Raw genomic sequence first — 12,812 nt, 5'->3', positions numbered from 1 at the left:
CTGCCCAAGCACATGCTTGGAATGCTCATGAAAAATAGATGCTTTGACAAGATGGATTTCCACCTGTGCCAAGCACCCCAAATCAAACCAGAGGTCAGCCTTTCACTCATGTTCACCTGCACAGCTTGTCATTGTATCCAGTCACTCAGGGGGTCTCACTTGGCCTTTCCCCTGGAATGTGAGCTCCTGGGACATACAGACTGTGGCCTATTCCTTTTCACTTCGGAACAGCCAGCAGTCAGCACAAATGCTCAATCGTTGTTGGTTGAACTTTATGTCACGTGTACACATCGAGCAAAAGAAAACAGAAGCATCTTATAAGCATTTCCCTCATGCATTTAAATGACCACAATTCATATGAGAAAGTCCTCAAATTCAGATTCATAATCAGACTTTTTCTCAAGCTCAACCCACACTGCAGGTCACTTTCCAGATAAAGGCTGCACTACCACTTCTTGCTGGGGAGCATCAGCTGTGAGCACCTATCTCTGTGTACAGCCAAGCTGCTGAGTCCTGCCGTCACAGTAAATCCAGGTGTCTTTTGTGCCTGGTGCTGCACAGCCACACCAGATACAGTCCCTGCCTTCAGGAAAATAATGGTGTGATGAGAGAGACGGTCACTAAAAGAGACAAAGACCATAGAGGATGACAAGGACTTTGACCTTGGGAAGCACACAGGCCATGGCACTAATGTAGAGGAAGGGGCTTAGCCAAGCCTAGAGTTAACCAAGAGGAAAGTGGGGAGTGAGGTGCTGGTGAAGGGATCCGTGTGTACAAAGGCACGAAGATGCAGATGAGCTGACATGCATCTGAAAGGAAGGGGATTATGAGCAGGACAGGGGCCTGGGGGAAAATAGCAATGTGGGGTCCCTTGTTCAAAATTATTAAAAATTCCAGGACAGTGATAGCAGAGCATTAAACTAAATGCAGGACCCTGTGCTATGACACAGGGTCACACACTCAGGACACACACCCAGGAAGCCAGTCCTGATTATGGCAGAGTGCCAAAGGGGAACCAGACGGGAGCAGGGACCCTATCCTAGGCTCCAGGTGTGTCTCACTGAGAAGTCAGAAGGCAACCCCATGGGCAGTGAGGCGTTACAAAAGGTTGCATGTGAGAGTGATCGTGAGCTGGTCTCTTGGAAAGACCACCCAGGAAGAGCCCAGATGTTGAATTGGAGAGGGTCGGGTGAGTAGAAAGAAAGGCAGGAAGGAAGGGAGGAGGAGGGAGGGAGCCAGTCTAGCCAGGTCAGCTAGGCAGGGCTCTCCAGCATGTGTTCTTGTGGCACCAGTCTCTAAGGAATTGTTATAATGTCAAATGGAAATGTACACAAACACTTCTATTCTGTAGTTGAAAATTGTGTAAAATATTAGGATATTTTTATGTATTTCTTTTTTGAGACAGGGTTTTGCTCTGTTGCCCAGGCTGGAGTGCAGTGGTTTGATCTCCACTCACTTCAGCCTTCCCTTCCTGGCCCCCGGGGTTTAAGCGATTCTCATGCCTCAGCCTCCCAAGTAGCTGGGACTATAGGCATACACCACCACACCCAAGCTAATTTTTTTATTTGTAGTAGAGACAGGGTTTTGCCATGTTGGCCAGGCTTGTCTCGAACTCCTGAGCTCAAGTGGTCTGCCCGCCTCAGCCTCCCAAAGTGCTGGGACTATAGGCGTGAGCCACCATGCCCAGCCAGGATAAAGTTAAGTTTCTAAGCTTTAAGCCTTCTTGTAGTCTTTAAAAAATGACTCTAAAAAATCTTTGAGAGGGAGATATTGTAGGGTGCATTTACCCAAATCTATTGAGCCCAGAAGCCTTTTTCAGGGAAGCATCTCACTTTGGGAAGGGCTGTTTTAAAGCCTTTTTAAAATATATGTAAATCTGTATCTTCAGTGTCTATAAAATTCTCTAGCTTGCTATTAATACTTCCTCTGAGCGGAGATGGCCAAACTTATCCTGCTTGCCAATCCCAAATTGTGGCTGCCTGGAGTGCTATGTTGAGTGGGATTCTGAGGTTGTTTCTGCACTAGCAGGAAGGAGTTGTGTGATGAGTTCTCAATGCCTGCCTAGGACCTAGAGGAGGGGAGAGTGGCATTATGTGTGCTCAGTAAATGTGGTCCCTGCCCAGGAGAAAACCACTAAATAAACCCAGAGACATAGCCCGGCAAGACTTGGAGTATCTTGTTTACAAACCTGATGTGGCGGAACATGAAACCCTGCTGACCAGTAGAGGGTCATTCCTAAAGAATAGACATGCATCTGCCCAAAAGAAGAGTACATGATTAGATTTCAATCATCTCTGTTATTCCATGGCTCTGCAAGAAAAATACAATCCGATTTCCACATGAACAGACACTGTTGTCTGGCTAGTCTAGCACCATCTGCAACTCCCTTAACCCTTGTTAACTCCTACTCCGGAGGCTAGAATGCCAGAAATTTGCTTTCTAGCAGAAACCATGACACTCAGTTTTGGTGAAAAGCGTGAGAGAAATCTGTTAGGGGGCTTCTGATAAGGCTTTTGCTTTACTGACAAAAGGACACATGTGACTGGTCCCACGCTTTCCCCTTTGTTCCTGCCTTCAAAATTGATGTGATTGATACACGGAGTCTTTGCAGCCATTCCGTGACAATGAGGCAGCAAGCATAGGACAGAAAGCCAGCCACTGGGGAAGGTAGAATGGAAATACACAGCCTGGATCTTTGATGACATGAAACGGCTGCTGACCAATCCCTAGACCTCTTGTTTAGTAACTAACAACCATATCTTTGGCCCTGGCCATTGTATTTTAGGCCTTCTGTTTCCATGACACATTACAGTTCAGCCTGATTACAAAGCACCATATCTTGTCAAAAAGCAAAATGATGTCATGGGAAGAGCAGCGTTTGACATCTCTGACCCTCAGTTTCTTCATCTTAAAAATGAGTATTCTGCCTGAATTCTAATAAAGATCAAGTCAAAAGTACCTGAAGGTGGTAATATTAACTATTATTATTGTTACCATTATTGTTATTATTGGACATAGAGCACTTACAATATACCAAGCCTTGTTCTAAGTCTTTTACCCATATAAACTTATTTAGTCCTCACTGCAATCCTGTGACGTAGGTACTTTAATTGTCCCCACTTGTCTACATGGCCTCTGGATTATACCAGTCCTCAATCAATGTCAGTTGGTGTTTATTGTGGGCTTCTATTATAACTGACAAGGCACATTTCCCTTAAGATCTCTCTTCTCAGGAAATGATTTTTGGGATTTTAGAAGGAAACAATGAGGTAATGAAACATTGCATGTAAAAACACACAGTTACTTGAGCCCCCCCCCCCCCCTCGGTTTAATACAAGTGGTTTTAGTTTTTGGTTTTGGTTGTTCACATCTCAAGGTCAAGATATGTTCAATATCACCTGTGACAACTCATTAGCTCATCTTTGTTTGAAATTATATCCTGAAACCAGCTCCCACCCCTCAGATGAACGTGCATAGATACCATGCAAGAAAGTTCACAAGCTGCACCCGCATTTCCAGAGAAAGGACCCGAAGAGCAGGGGCTTGGTAGACAGCCACTTCTTTCTCATTAACCTAACAAGCTCCCAGAACCAATTGCAGTGACTGCCACCCGCAAGGCTGGTCTTCCCACATGGTTAGCACGATGGAGCATAGAGACTCATGGAGCTGCAGGGGCTGAAGTGCAGACAGAGTTCCAGCATCCTGAGCACTGCCAGAGGCACCACCCACACCTGGGAGCTCACCTGGATTCTAAGGGCTCTGTCTAAAAGTGTCTTAGGGCAAGGCCTTGGCCACAGTGACAAAAGGCTTCATCCAAAATTCTAAATTCAGCTCATTGGTAGACACTGCCAGTAGAGGCTGGTGAGAAGGATTTTGAAGGCAACTCCTGGCTCAGTGGGAAAGAACACCATGTTTGATTGGTGATGTCTGCCATGAGCATAGGGTGGGGTACTGGCAGCACAGATGACTTGTAGTTAGAGACCTGCCCACACCTTCCACCTGACCTGCACCTGGGGCTAAGATGCCAAGTAGTTGGGGAAATATGTCAGTGCACTGTTTAGGGCAGATGTTGGTCCAAGGAGAGGGGTCCGGGTACACCTTCCCAGCACCAGAACGAGGCCCAGGACTGGGGGAGGATTCTGAGCACAGCCTGTCCAGGGACCATTCTCCTAGCTCCTAGCTGCCCAACCAACCCCTCATGGACCCATGCCAAATTGGATGAAGAGAGGAGCCTGTAATGAATGGAAAAGTACAGTGATGAACAGAACTGAGTGTTAGAGATGCTGAAAGAGATCAAGTAACCTGGTCACTCTGCCTCCTTGCCTAATAAACAGGGCTTGAGGCTGGTGGCTCTGGCCCCTTAAAGCCCACTCCACTTGCCATGCTTCATATGCCTAGAGTGCTAAACCAATGTTTGGTTAGTTCGGAGCTCAGTCCCTCTCATACTGGATCTCTTCCAGCTCACACTCACTCTCATCTTCCTGGCCAGGACTCAGCAATACATTTAGCCAGTTCTTAACTCAACCTATTAGTCTTGAATCTACTGGAGTCCTCGTGCCTCTGTCTGGAGGAAAGTGTGCAGGAGGAAGGAACATATTATTTTCCAGCTCAAAGACGCTCTGGGCAGAGAAGTCACTGGGCCTTCACAAGGTACTCAATGGAGGCCAATCTGCAATCAGGAGGGTGATGCCTGATCTTAACCAGTGAGTACTGGGATGGTCAGGGAAGGACCCCAGGAGCACTCAAATCTGTGTTAGCTCAGGTACATCAGAAAGTGGAGCCTGAGGCAAGGGTTAAGTGCAGACCCTTCACTCAGGGGCTGCAAGCCTAGGGCAATGACAGTGTAGAGAAAATGGGAAGGGAGACACGGACCAATGTGATATGCAGGGTCAAAATGCTGGCCATCTCCTTGCAACAAGCAACAGAGCACAGCCTGAAGTGCAGCAGACAGGGCTTCCTAGCACTCAGGACTTCTCTAGAAAGCTTGCAAGGCTTGCACAGCACAAAACCATCCACGAGAGAAAGAGGAGGGAAAACGTATCCTCTTAGGTCCCCTCCAGACTCTCATTTACCACTGGCTAAGTTTCCCCCATAAGAAGGTAACTCCCCTGCATTCTCAGGTTGCATTGGCGTGGTCCCTTAGCAGTCACACAGAAATCCCAGTCCCAGGGGTCAATATGTGACATCTTAGCTGAGTCCAGGGCATAAGAGGCTACTCGCTGTAGGTGGAGCCAAGAGTCCCAAACAGACCTGAGAGGCACGCAAGTCTGTGTCCAATCCAGGAATCAGTGATTCACCCCTGGGGTCCTGGCAGTGTAAGAAGGTATGTGGGCCTAGATGCCAGAGTGACTTACAGGATTTCAGGGGGGAGGGGGTGCTGGAGCTGGGGTCACTGGAATTGGAACTCTTATGCTTTCACTTTTGCGGGCTGACTTACAGACACGTGGACCCAGACAAACCAAATCTGGAAACCACCACATCCCCATTCTCTGCCTTTCAGAGCCTGGAGGGAAAGCAGCTCCCATTCCAGGATGCCTCCCGAGGGTAGCAGCATTTTCACATCTGCACTTTTCTCATGAAAGGGCGAGGAAGAAGACACAGAACTCTCTGCGGAAACAGCTACCATGCCCCATCCAGTGTTGTGTGGCTGCCTTGCACCATTCTCTCCTTCGAGAGAACTAAAATTCTCTTTGAAATTAAAAATGATGTTTACTGGAAACTTCTGCTGTTCAGAAGCAAAACATGTCCATTGTTGAAAAACCAAAAACCTCCACTGATGTTGCCATCCAGAAACAATCACTGCAGATACTTTGGTGTATGTATTTTTAGAACTTCCTCTCTCTCTCTCTTTCATCCTCTCTAACCAAACTTGGATAATATTATGTGCACATATATTGAATTTCTTTTCAATACATTAAATAAGCTTCTACAGCCTCATTTTAATGGTGTTTTGTCTCATGTCCTCTCCCACTCACTATTTAGCTTGTTTTCAATTTATCACTAATGTCAGCAATACAACAATCAGCATTGCTGCAGCTAAATTTATCTTTACTTGTGCCTTAGAATAAATTCCTAGTTGAGGACGTGTTGGGTCATTTTGAGGTGTCTTGCTACATACTGCCAATGGTAACAATGTGCCAGACCACTTAACCACAGCTTTTCAACACTTCTTTTTGAATATTGATAATAACCTGATCAATTAAGCCACATTAACCCCATTTTACCAATGTAGAAATTGGGGCTCAGAGAAGTGGACTTGCCCTTGTCCATGAGCTAGTAAGTTGTTGACAAGAAATCCTGGGAATAAAACTCTCGAAACCCACTCTGGTTTGGTGTTGAGAACCAAGCTCTGCAAGGCTGAGCTGGGAGCTGGGGAGGCTGCCGCTGGGACAGGCCTTTCCCAGGGCACAGGACTCAGGAGTTGCAGAGTAGCTGCACAGCTTACCTGAGACGCATCAGGCTGCTCATCCTCACTCTTTCCCTGTAGCAGTTCAGGGGCCTTGAAAGGAGCAGCCTCTATGTGAGAAACACGGCCTTGGAAAGAAAGGCTTCCAGCTGCAGAAAGCAGGGCTGACCAGGGGCAGACCACATAGTCCGAGGAATCTGAAACCAAGCCAGTGATGGGGCTGTAGAGACAGAGCTTCCATCTGGGGTGCCAGCATGGGACTGTGCCCCACAGGTGCCTGGCAGTACCCATCTCTGGGACTGAATGTGAGCAAGACCCAGAGGAGACATGGAACAGAATAAATTCAACCCTGATGCATGGGAACATGTATAATAAAAGGTGACTGTAGCCATGGCCAGGAAGTTAGCACCTGCACCTAAATTCATCTGTGGCCCAAGAGTCTCAAGGTAAAAGGTAAAGAGAGGGTCAGGCACACCTGGAATTTAGCACAAGCCTGAGTTCTCTAGAGACAGACCAGGATCCAAGGCAGCTGGTCTTCTGGGAGCTCCGTAGCTGTTCATCAGAACCTCCAGGGTGGGGAAGAGGGAGAAGATGACGCTGAAGGCACAGGTGCACGGCCTCCTCCATAGGCCCACGCTGTGACCCATTGCCCTCACAGAACATGTGTGATCTTTCACTCCAGGAGCCTCTGCTGTATGCACTGAAGCCCCCAAGCACGTGTGACCTGTGAGTTGACACCTGAGTGTGGGTACTCAGCATTTGTTCTGGAGCTTCATGCCTAGGAGCCCCATAGTCATCCTTGGATACCGCTACCTTAGGTCTCTCCTGTACTGAGAGCACAGTGTGCAGCTTTCTCATTAGAGGGCTCTGAAGAGACACTATAGGAGGTTTTATCTCTCCCGCAGTTTCTGGAGTTTAGTGCAAGTGTGAGGCCACCTGGAGGCTGGGCTCTGTACAGAACACATGCCCAGGATGTGAGGCCACTTGGCCACCTCAAGGCCGGAACTTGACATGTGACCACCTTCTCAAATCTACACAGGACTCTAGTGGCCCTCCTGCCCACACCAACCTCCAGAGAGGTGACTCGCCTGAGCCCACCTACACCCCAAAGGGTCGCCCCAATCCCCACCTGCAGTGCGTGCTCCCTACCTGGCCACCGGTGGCTATTGTCTGGGCCATGACTGCAGACCACCTCTGGCAGGGCACACCAGCAAATTCTACCATCATCATGGGCTGCAAGCACAGCTCCTTCCACAGATCTGAACCCCAAACAGGGAAGGGGACTTCCCTTCAAAGTTTATCCCTCACTGGGTACCTGCCCTCAGCCTTAGGAGACCCAGTAGCATTTTCTTTTTCTTTTTCTTTTTTTGAGACAGAGTTTCGCGCTCTTGTCGCCCAGGCTGGAGTGCAATAGCGTGATCTCAGCTCAGTGCAATCTCTGCCTCCCAGGTTCAAGCGATTCTCCTGCCTCAGCCTCCCTAGTAGCTGGGATTATAAGTGCACGCCACCATGCCCGGCTAATATTTTGTGTGTGTATTTTTAGTAGAAACAGGGTTTCACCATGTTGGCCAGGCTGGTATTGAACTCTTGACCTCAGGTGATCCACCCGCCTCGGTCTCCCAAAGTGCTGGGATTACATGAGTGAGCCACCACACCCCACCAGCATTTTCTTATGCCTTACAGTTGCTCTTCAAACACTGTTTAGTAATTCTTTCTATTAACCTCCCCTGTTTAGAACACAGAGTAGGTCTGCCTTTTTTTTTTTTTTTTTTGAGATGAGTCTTGCTCTGTTGCCCAGGCTGGAGGGCAGTGGCACAATCTTGGCTCACTGCAACCTCTGCCTCCTGGGTTCAAGAAATTCTCCTGTCTCCGCCTCCCGAGTAGCTGAGATTACAGGCGAGCACAACCATACCTGGCAATTTTTTTTTTTTTTTTTTTTGTATTTTTAATAGAGATGGAGTTTCACCATGTTGGCCAGGCTGGTCCCAAACCCCTGACCTCAGGTAATCTGCCCACCTTGGCCTCCCAAAGTGCTGGGATTACAGGTGTGAGCCACCGTGCCCGGCCAGGTCTGCCTTCTGATGGGGCACAGACTAGTGCAACATCTGGTGGACAGAGTGTAGGGGTGTCCTGGGTGACCACCCCCTGCCTCTCATCTCTGGTTATGCCCAGAGACAGCCCATGTGCTGTCAGATGCCCATAGCACTGCAGCCACTCTCTTCCTAAATCCTCCCAGCTTTGCATGCCTGGAAATGCTGCAACACCAAGGCGGAAGCAAAGCCTTTCTTTTGACTCTGCCACATGGCATGGGTCCAAGAGTCAGGCCTGCCCTCCCAGTGCAGCTCCAAGGATGGGTGCTATTCGTCTACTCATTCTAATACCTCAGAGTAATCACAGATCAAGAAGCAGCAACCTTGTTCTGTGCTCTCAGAGGTTGATAAGAAAAAAATTTTTTTTAAAAAAGCAGCAGCAGCCAGAACTGTGTTTGTGTGGGAAGCTTCACATACAACTCCCTGTGATTTGACTGCCCCCAAACACTCTCTTACCGTTGCGGAGGTCTTCCAGGAGCTGCTCAGCGGCCAGGAACAGGAGGGACCAGATTTCCTCCTCAGACAGAGCTTCACCCCTGACCTGTAGGGCACTGGCCAGCGTCACAGAGGACAGGCTCATGCCTACAATAAAGACATGCATGTGACAGGGCCTCTGCAATGTCCAGGAACATGTCCGGGCCCGTACTCGCCACTCTGGCCCAGCCAGGCATGGTCCGGCCACTACTGCACACCGGCACTGTGTTTTCAGCACCTGGGTCCCTGGGGTCAGGCACAGAGCCAAGCACACAGAGGAGTTAAAGAAATTTTAATTGGAGGACTGACCAGGCTGGCTGGTCGGTTCTCAGTGAATGAGTAAACAAACAATAAAACTCCCAAATGAAAGGTTAAATGAATAAATAAATGACGACCAAATGAAACATGAGAACAGCACCTCCCAGCTGGGTGCGAGCTGTTGCAGAGAGTAACCTACACCTGGGTAGTGTGTGGCCTCCTCTCCTTCTCTCTCTGGAGAAGTTAGCTAACATTTTTGCCTACAGTATGTGATTCACATCTTTCATCTCTGGCTGCCACATGCAGAGTCAGATTTGGTGCCAGTACCACCCCTTTCTCCAGCACCTGCCTGAAGTGCCAGAGCGACTCACTAGACAGAAGTATAAGCCCCACGTTTCAGAAAGGGGCAGCCTCACAGAGAAACTGGAGGAGGCTCAAGAGGGGTAGTCTTCTCTTCCCTCTCTTCTGGTAAGCAGGGCCTTTAGACCAAAGCTGATGTTTAAATGTCTATCTCCCTGACAAAGCTGCCACCCACTAATCTCCAGAGACCCAGGTGCTGAGTGGCACCAGAAGAAGCCAGGCGGGCTTTTCCTAATCCATTTACATCCTCACTGATCTTTCTCTACAGCCAGAGCTCAAGCAGGGTGGGTGTGCAGTGTCGGGCGCTAGACGGGGAGCACATAGAGGCACCCCCATCCCCCATTAGCACACTAATCCAAGATCTACTCCCCAGCTGCCCAGCTCCCTGCAGACACCTCTGCTACCAGCCTCCTCCAGCCTCAGGAAGAGAGGCTGGTTTCAGGAGAAAGAGGCTTGGTCTGCTACCTCTCCCTGGGGCAGAAAGGGAGCCGCAGCAGGACCCCCTCAGGAAGCTTGACCTGTGAGCCGTCACTTATCACAAGGAGTCTGTGAAGAAGGGAGTATTGTTTCCATTTACAGACAGGAAATAAGTCCAAGGTAATCAGGTAAAAAGTGATGAATTCGAAGCTGAACTCCAGGCCCTCTCTCTTTTTCTTTTCTATTTCTTTTCTTTTTTCTTTCCTTTCCTTCCTTTTCCTTTCCTTTTCTTTCTTTTTTTATCTCTCCTCTCTTTTTAGAAACTTTGAGACTTATGGACTAGGCATTCCTATTCCACCACATTTTTCTAACTCTCTATAGCCACAGTGAAAGGTTGCTTATTAAAGATAAGAAGGGGGAAGAACAAGACCATGATTCTTATACAAAAAATCTCCAAATCCCAAAATAAAATATTGAATGGGTGGGGTTTTTTAATTGCTTTATGACTAGACAAAAATGCATTAAAATCTTCTAGGCTGGTGTGGATAGTGAAGACCATTATTTCAGTACAATAATTCAATGGAGGGAGGACAAACTTTTCAACAAATGGTTCTGGATCCATCATGGAAAAAAGCTGAACATGGGCCTAAACCTAGCACCTTATGCAAAAATTACTTCAAAATGAATCATAGATTTAATATAGAACATAAAACTATAAACGTTCATGGAGGAAAATGGGAGAAAATATTTAGGACTCATCACAAACAAGGACTCCCCAATAAAATGAACAGCTGATTTCTCATCAAAAACCATGGAGGCCAAAAGGCAGTTGGATGACGTATGGTCTTAACTAGCCACACCAGCCTCAAAGACTTAATGCATTTTTTTCTAGGCACAAAGCAGTTAGAAAAACCCCACCCAATATCAAAATACTTGGAGGGGAGACTGTCAAACAAGAATTTGGTAGACAACAAAGCAATCAATCCTTCAAAACTGAAAGAGAAATTAAGACCTATTCACATAAACAAAAATTGTGCAAATTTGTTGCTAGCACACCCTTCCCTCCGAGAAATCCTAATGGAGTCCTTCAGACTGAAATGAAAAGACACTAGACAGTAACTCAAATCCACATGAAGAAATGGGAGCACCCGTAAAGATAATAACATAGGTAAATGTAAAAGACAATAAAAATGTATTTTGATTGGAACCCTTTTTTCTTCTATCAGAATTTTTTTAAAAGGAGTATCCAACATCTGGAAAAGCACATAACTGATAGGGTTTGCCAATCAAGCACCCTTCTTTTTGTTAAAGCTAAGAGTCACTAGAGGCTTGAAGTTGTTGTTTTTGTTATTGGACGTATCAGGATCACAACTTCCATATCAAATATAACCATGATCCAGGAGTCAGTGACAGGAAATTACTCATCACCCTTTCAATTAAAAAAAAAAAAAAAGTTGTCATGTTTGTTCCAATGCACAAGCACGATCCCTCTGCAGAAGGAAATGTGTGCATTCCAGTTTTCTGCACCAACTCCCTGCCTGACCAACCACAGTGTTACAGTGGAATGTTATGATCTGTCCGCAGTGGCAAGTTGGTTTCTGAAGAGTGCAGGAAGCCTGGGAACCATCCAGAGCTCTGAATTTCCCTGGTTGGCCTCAGGACTACAGCGTGGGTTATGAATAATCTGCAAGCTAGCAGGTAGGCCAAGATTTGTATTGCTGCTAGGCAAAAATGCAAATTCCTTTTCTTGACCTGAGAGGTCTGGCAGGCAGATGAGCCCTGCCCACCTCTCCGACTCCACTTCCCACCTCCCTGTCCCTTGCTTACCTCCCTCACCGTGTTCCATCACACTGGGCTTGTGATAGATTATGAAGTAAGATAATTCTCTACACTAGCCCACCAGCCCTCAAGAACCAGCCTGGACTCACAATTAACATTGTTATCTCTGTGTGATATTGTGAACACTATTTCAAAGCCCACTGCTACTTCCTTGAATGACAATACAAGCAAACACTTCCATAGCATTTACTGTACGCCAGGCACTGTTCAGAGTGCTTTATGTGCTAACTCATTTAAGCTTCATGACAGCCTTCTGAAATAGGGCTATCGTCATGCCCATTTTAAAGATGAGGAACAAAGAGGTTAAGTGACTTGGCCAGTGTCACACAGCTTGGACTTGGGTTTATGCTCTTGGTCTCAGAGGCAGGGCTCTTCCCCACCATATTATGCTGGCTGTGGAAATGCTGTGAAGCACTTTATGGGGCCTGTAATCTCAGGATATGAAACAGTCGTTAGCCTTTAGCCATCACACCAAGATGCCTCTGGGCTCCTTTCCAAGTTTTTCATGGTCTGGTGGGCTGTATCACGCACTGAAAAGGGGATCATTAACTATGTAAAGGATGCAGGGATCCAACTGCATAGAGAGATCTGACAGTGGGGATGTTCTGGGAAAGCATCCAGTCAATGGGCATTTTGGGGGGGGCCCTCCACTACCCTTATCTCTCATACACCTTCCCAGATCTCACCTACATAGACTGACCCTCTATACTGACTCCACTATCTGAAGGCTTCGGGGCTCATCTAGTAGCATAGAAGTCTTCTTTGCCATTGGAGATCCCACTAGCCCATCCAGAAGCTTCTTTGGGCCCTTTCCAATGAGTTTCCAGGCTGAGGAGCATCCTGTTTGCCAGGACTTGCTTTTATTGGCCTTAGCCTGTAGCAGCCCCTCTCCCTGGCATGCCTCGGGCTAGAATCTTTTCCCCTGCCCTTGATCTTTAGTGCTTCCACTTGGGCCTCCCTCTCCCATG

General features: G+C 47.4%; 1 protein-coding gene across 7 annotated transcripts in view; it reads right to left on the bottom strand.

Moving 5' to 3' along the window:
• The window catches only part of FRMPD2 (FERM and PDZ domain containing 2), a 126,100-nt gene that overhangs the window by 85,859 nt on the left and 27,429 nt on the right, over nt 1–12,812 (bottom strand). For 4 of the 7 annotated variants that reach the window (XR_010135213.1, XR_008669024.2, XM_031015537.3 and 1 more), the window contains exons 2-4: nt 8,953–9,078; nt 6,446–6,603; nt 2,189–2,254 (exon numbers count right to left, since the gene is read on the bottom strand). Coding sequence is in view for 5 of the 7 variants with exons in the window: in XM_031015537.3 (XP_030871397.3) it covers nt 2,189–2,254; nt 6,446–6,603; nt 8,953–9,078 (350 nt within the window). In the remaining 2 variants the exon portion in view is untranslated. Of the gene's footprint in view, nt 1–2,188; nt 2,255–6,445; nt 6,604–8,952; nt 9,098–12,812 lie in introns of those variants that run through there. The other 3 variants (XM_055353025.2, XM_055353026.2, XM_055353028.2) reach the window with 2 other exon arrangements.

The sequence above is a fragment of the Gorilla gorilla genome, chromosome 8 (genome assembly GCF_029281585.2).
Source record: "Gorilla gorilla gorilla isolate KB3781 chromosome 8, NHGRI_mGorGor1-v2.1_pri, whole genome shotgun sequence".
NCBI lineage: Eukaryota > Metazoa > Chordata > Mammalia > Primates > Hominidae > Gorilla > Gorilla gorilla.
The sequence above is the reverse complement of the archived record's forward strand: the minus strand, read 5'-3'. Positions and strand labels throughout refer to the sequence as shown.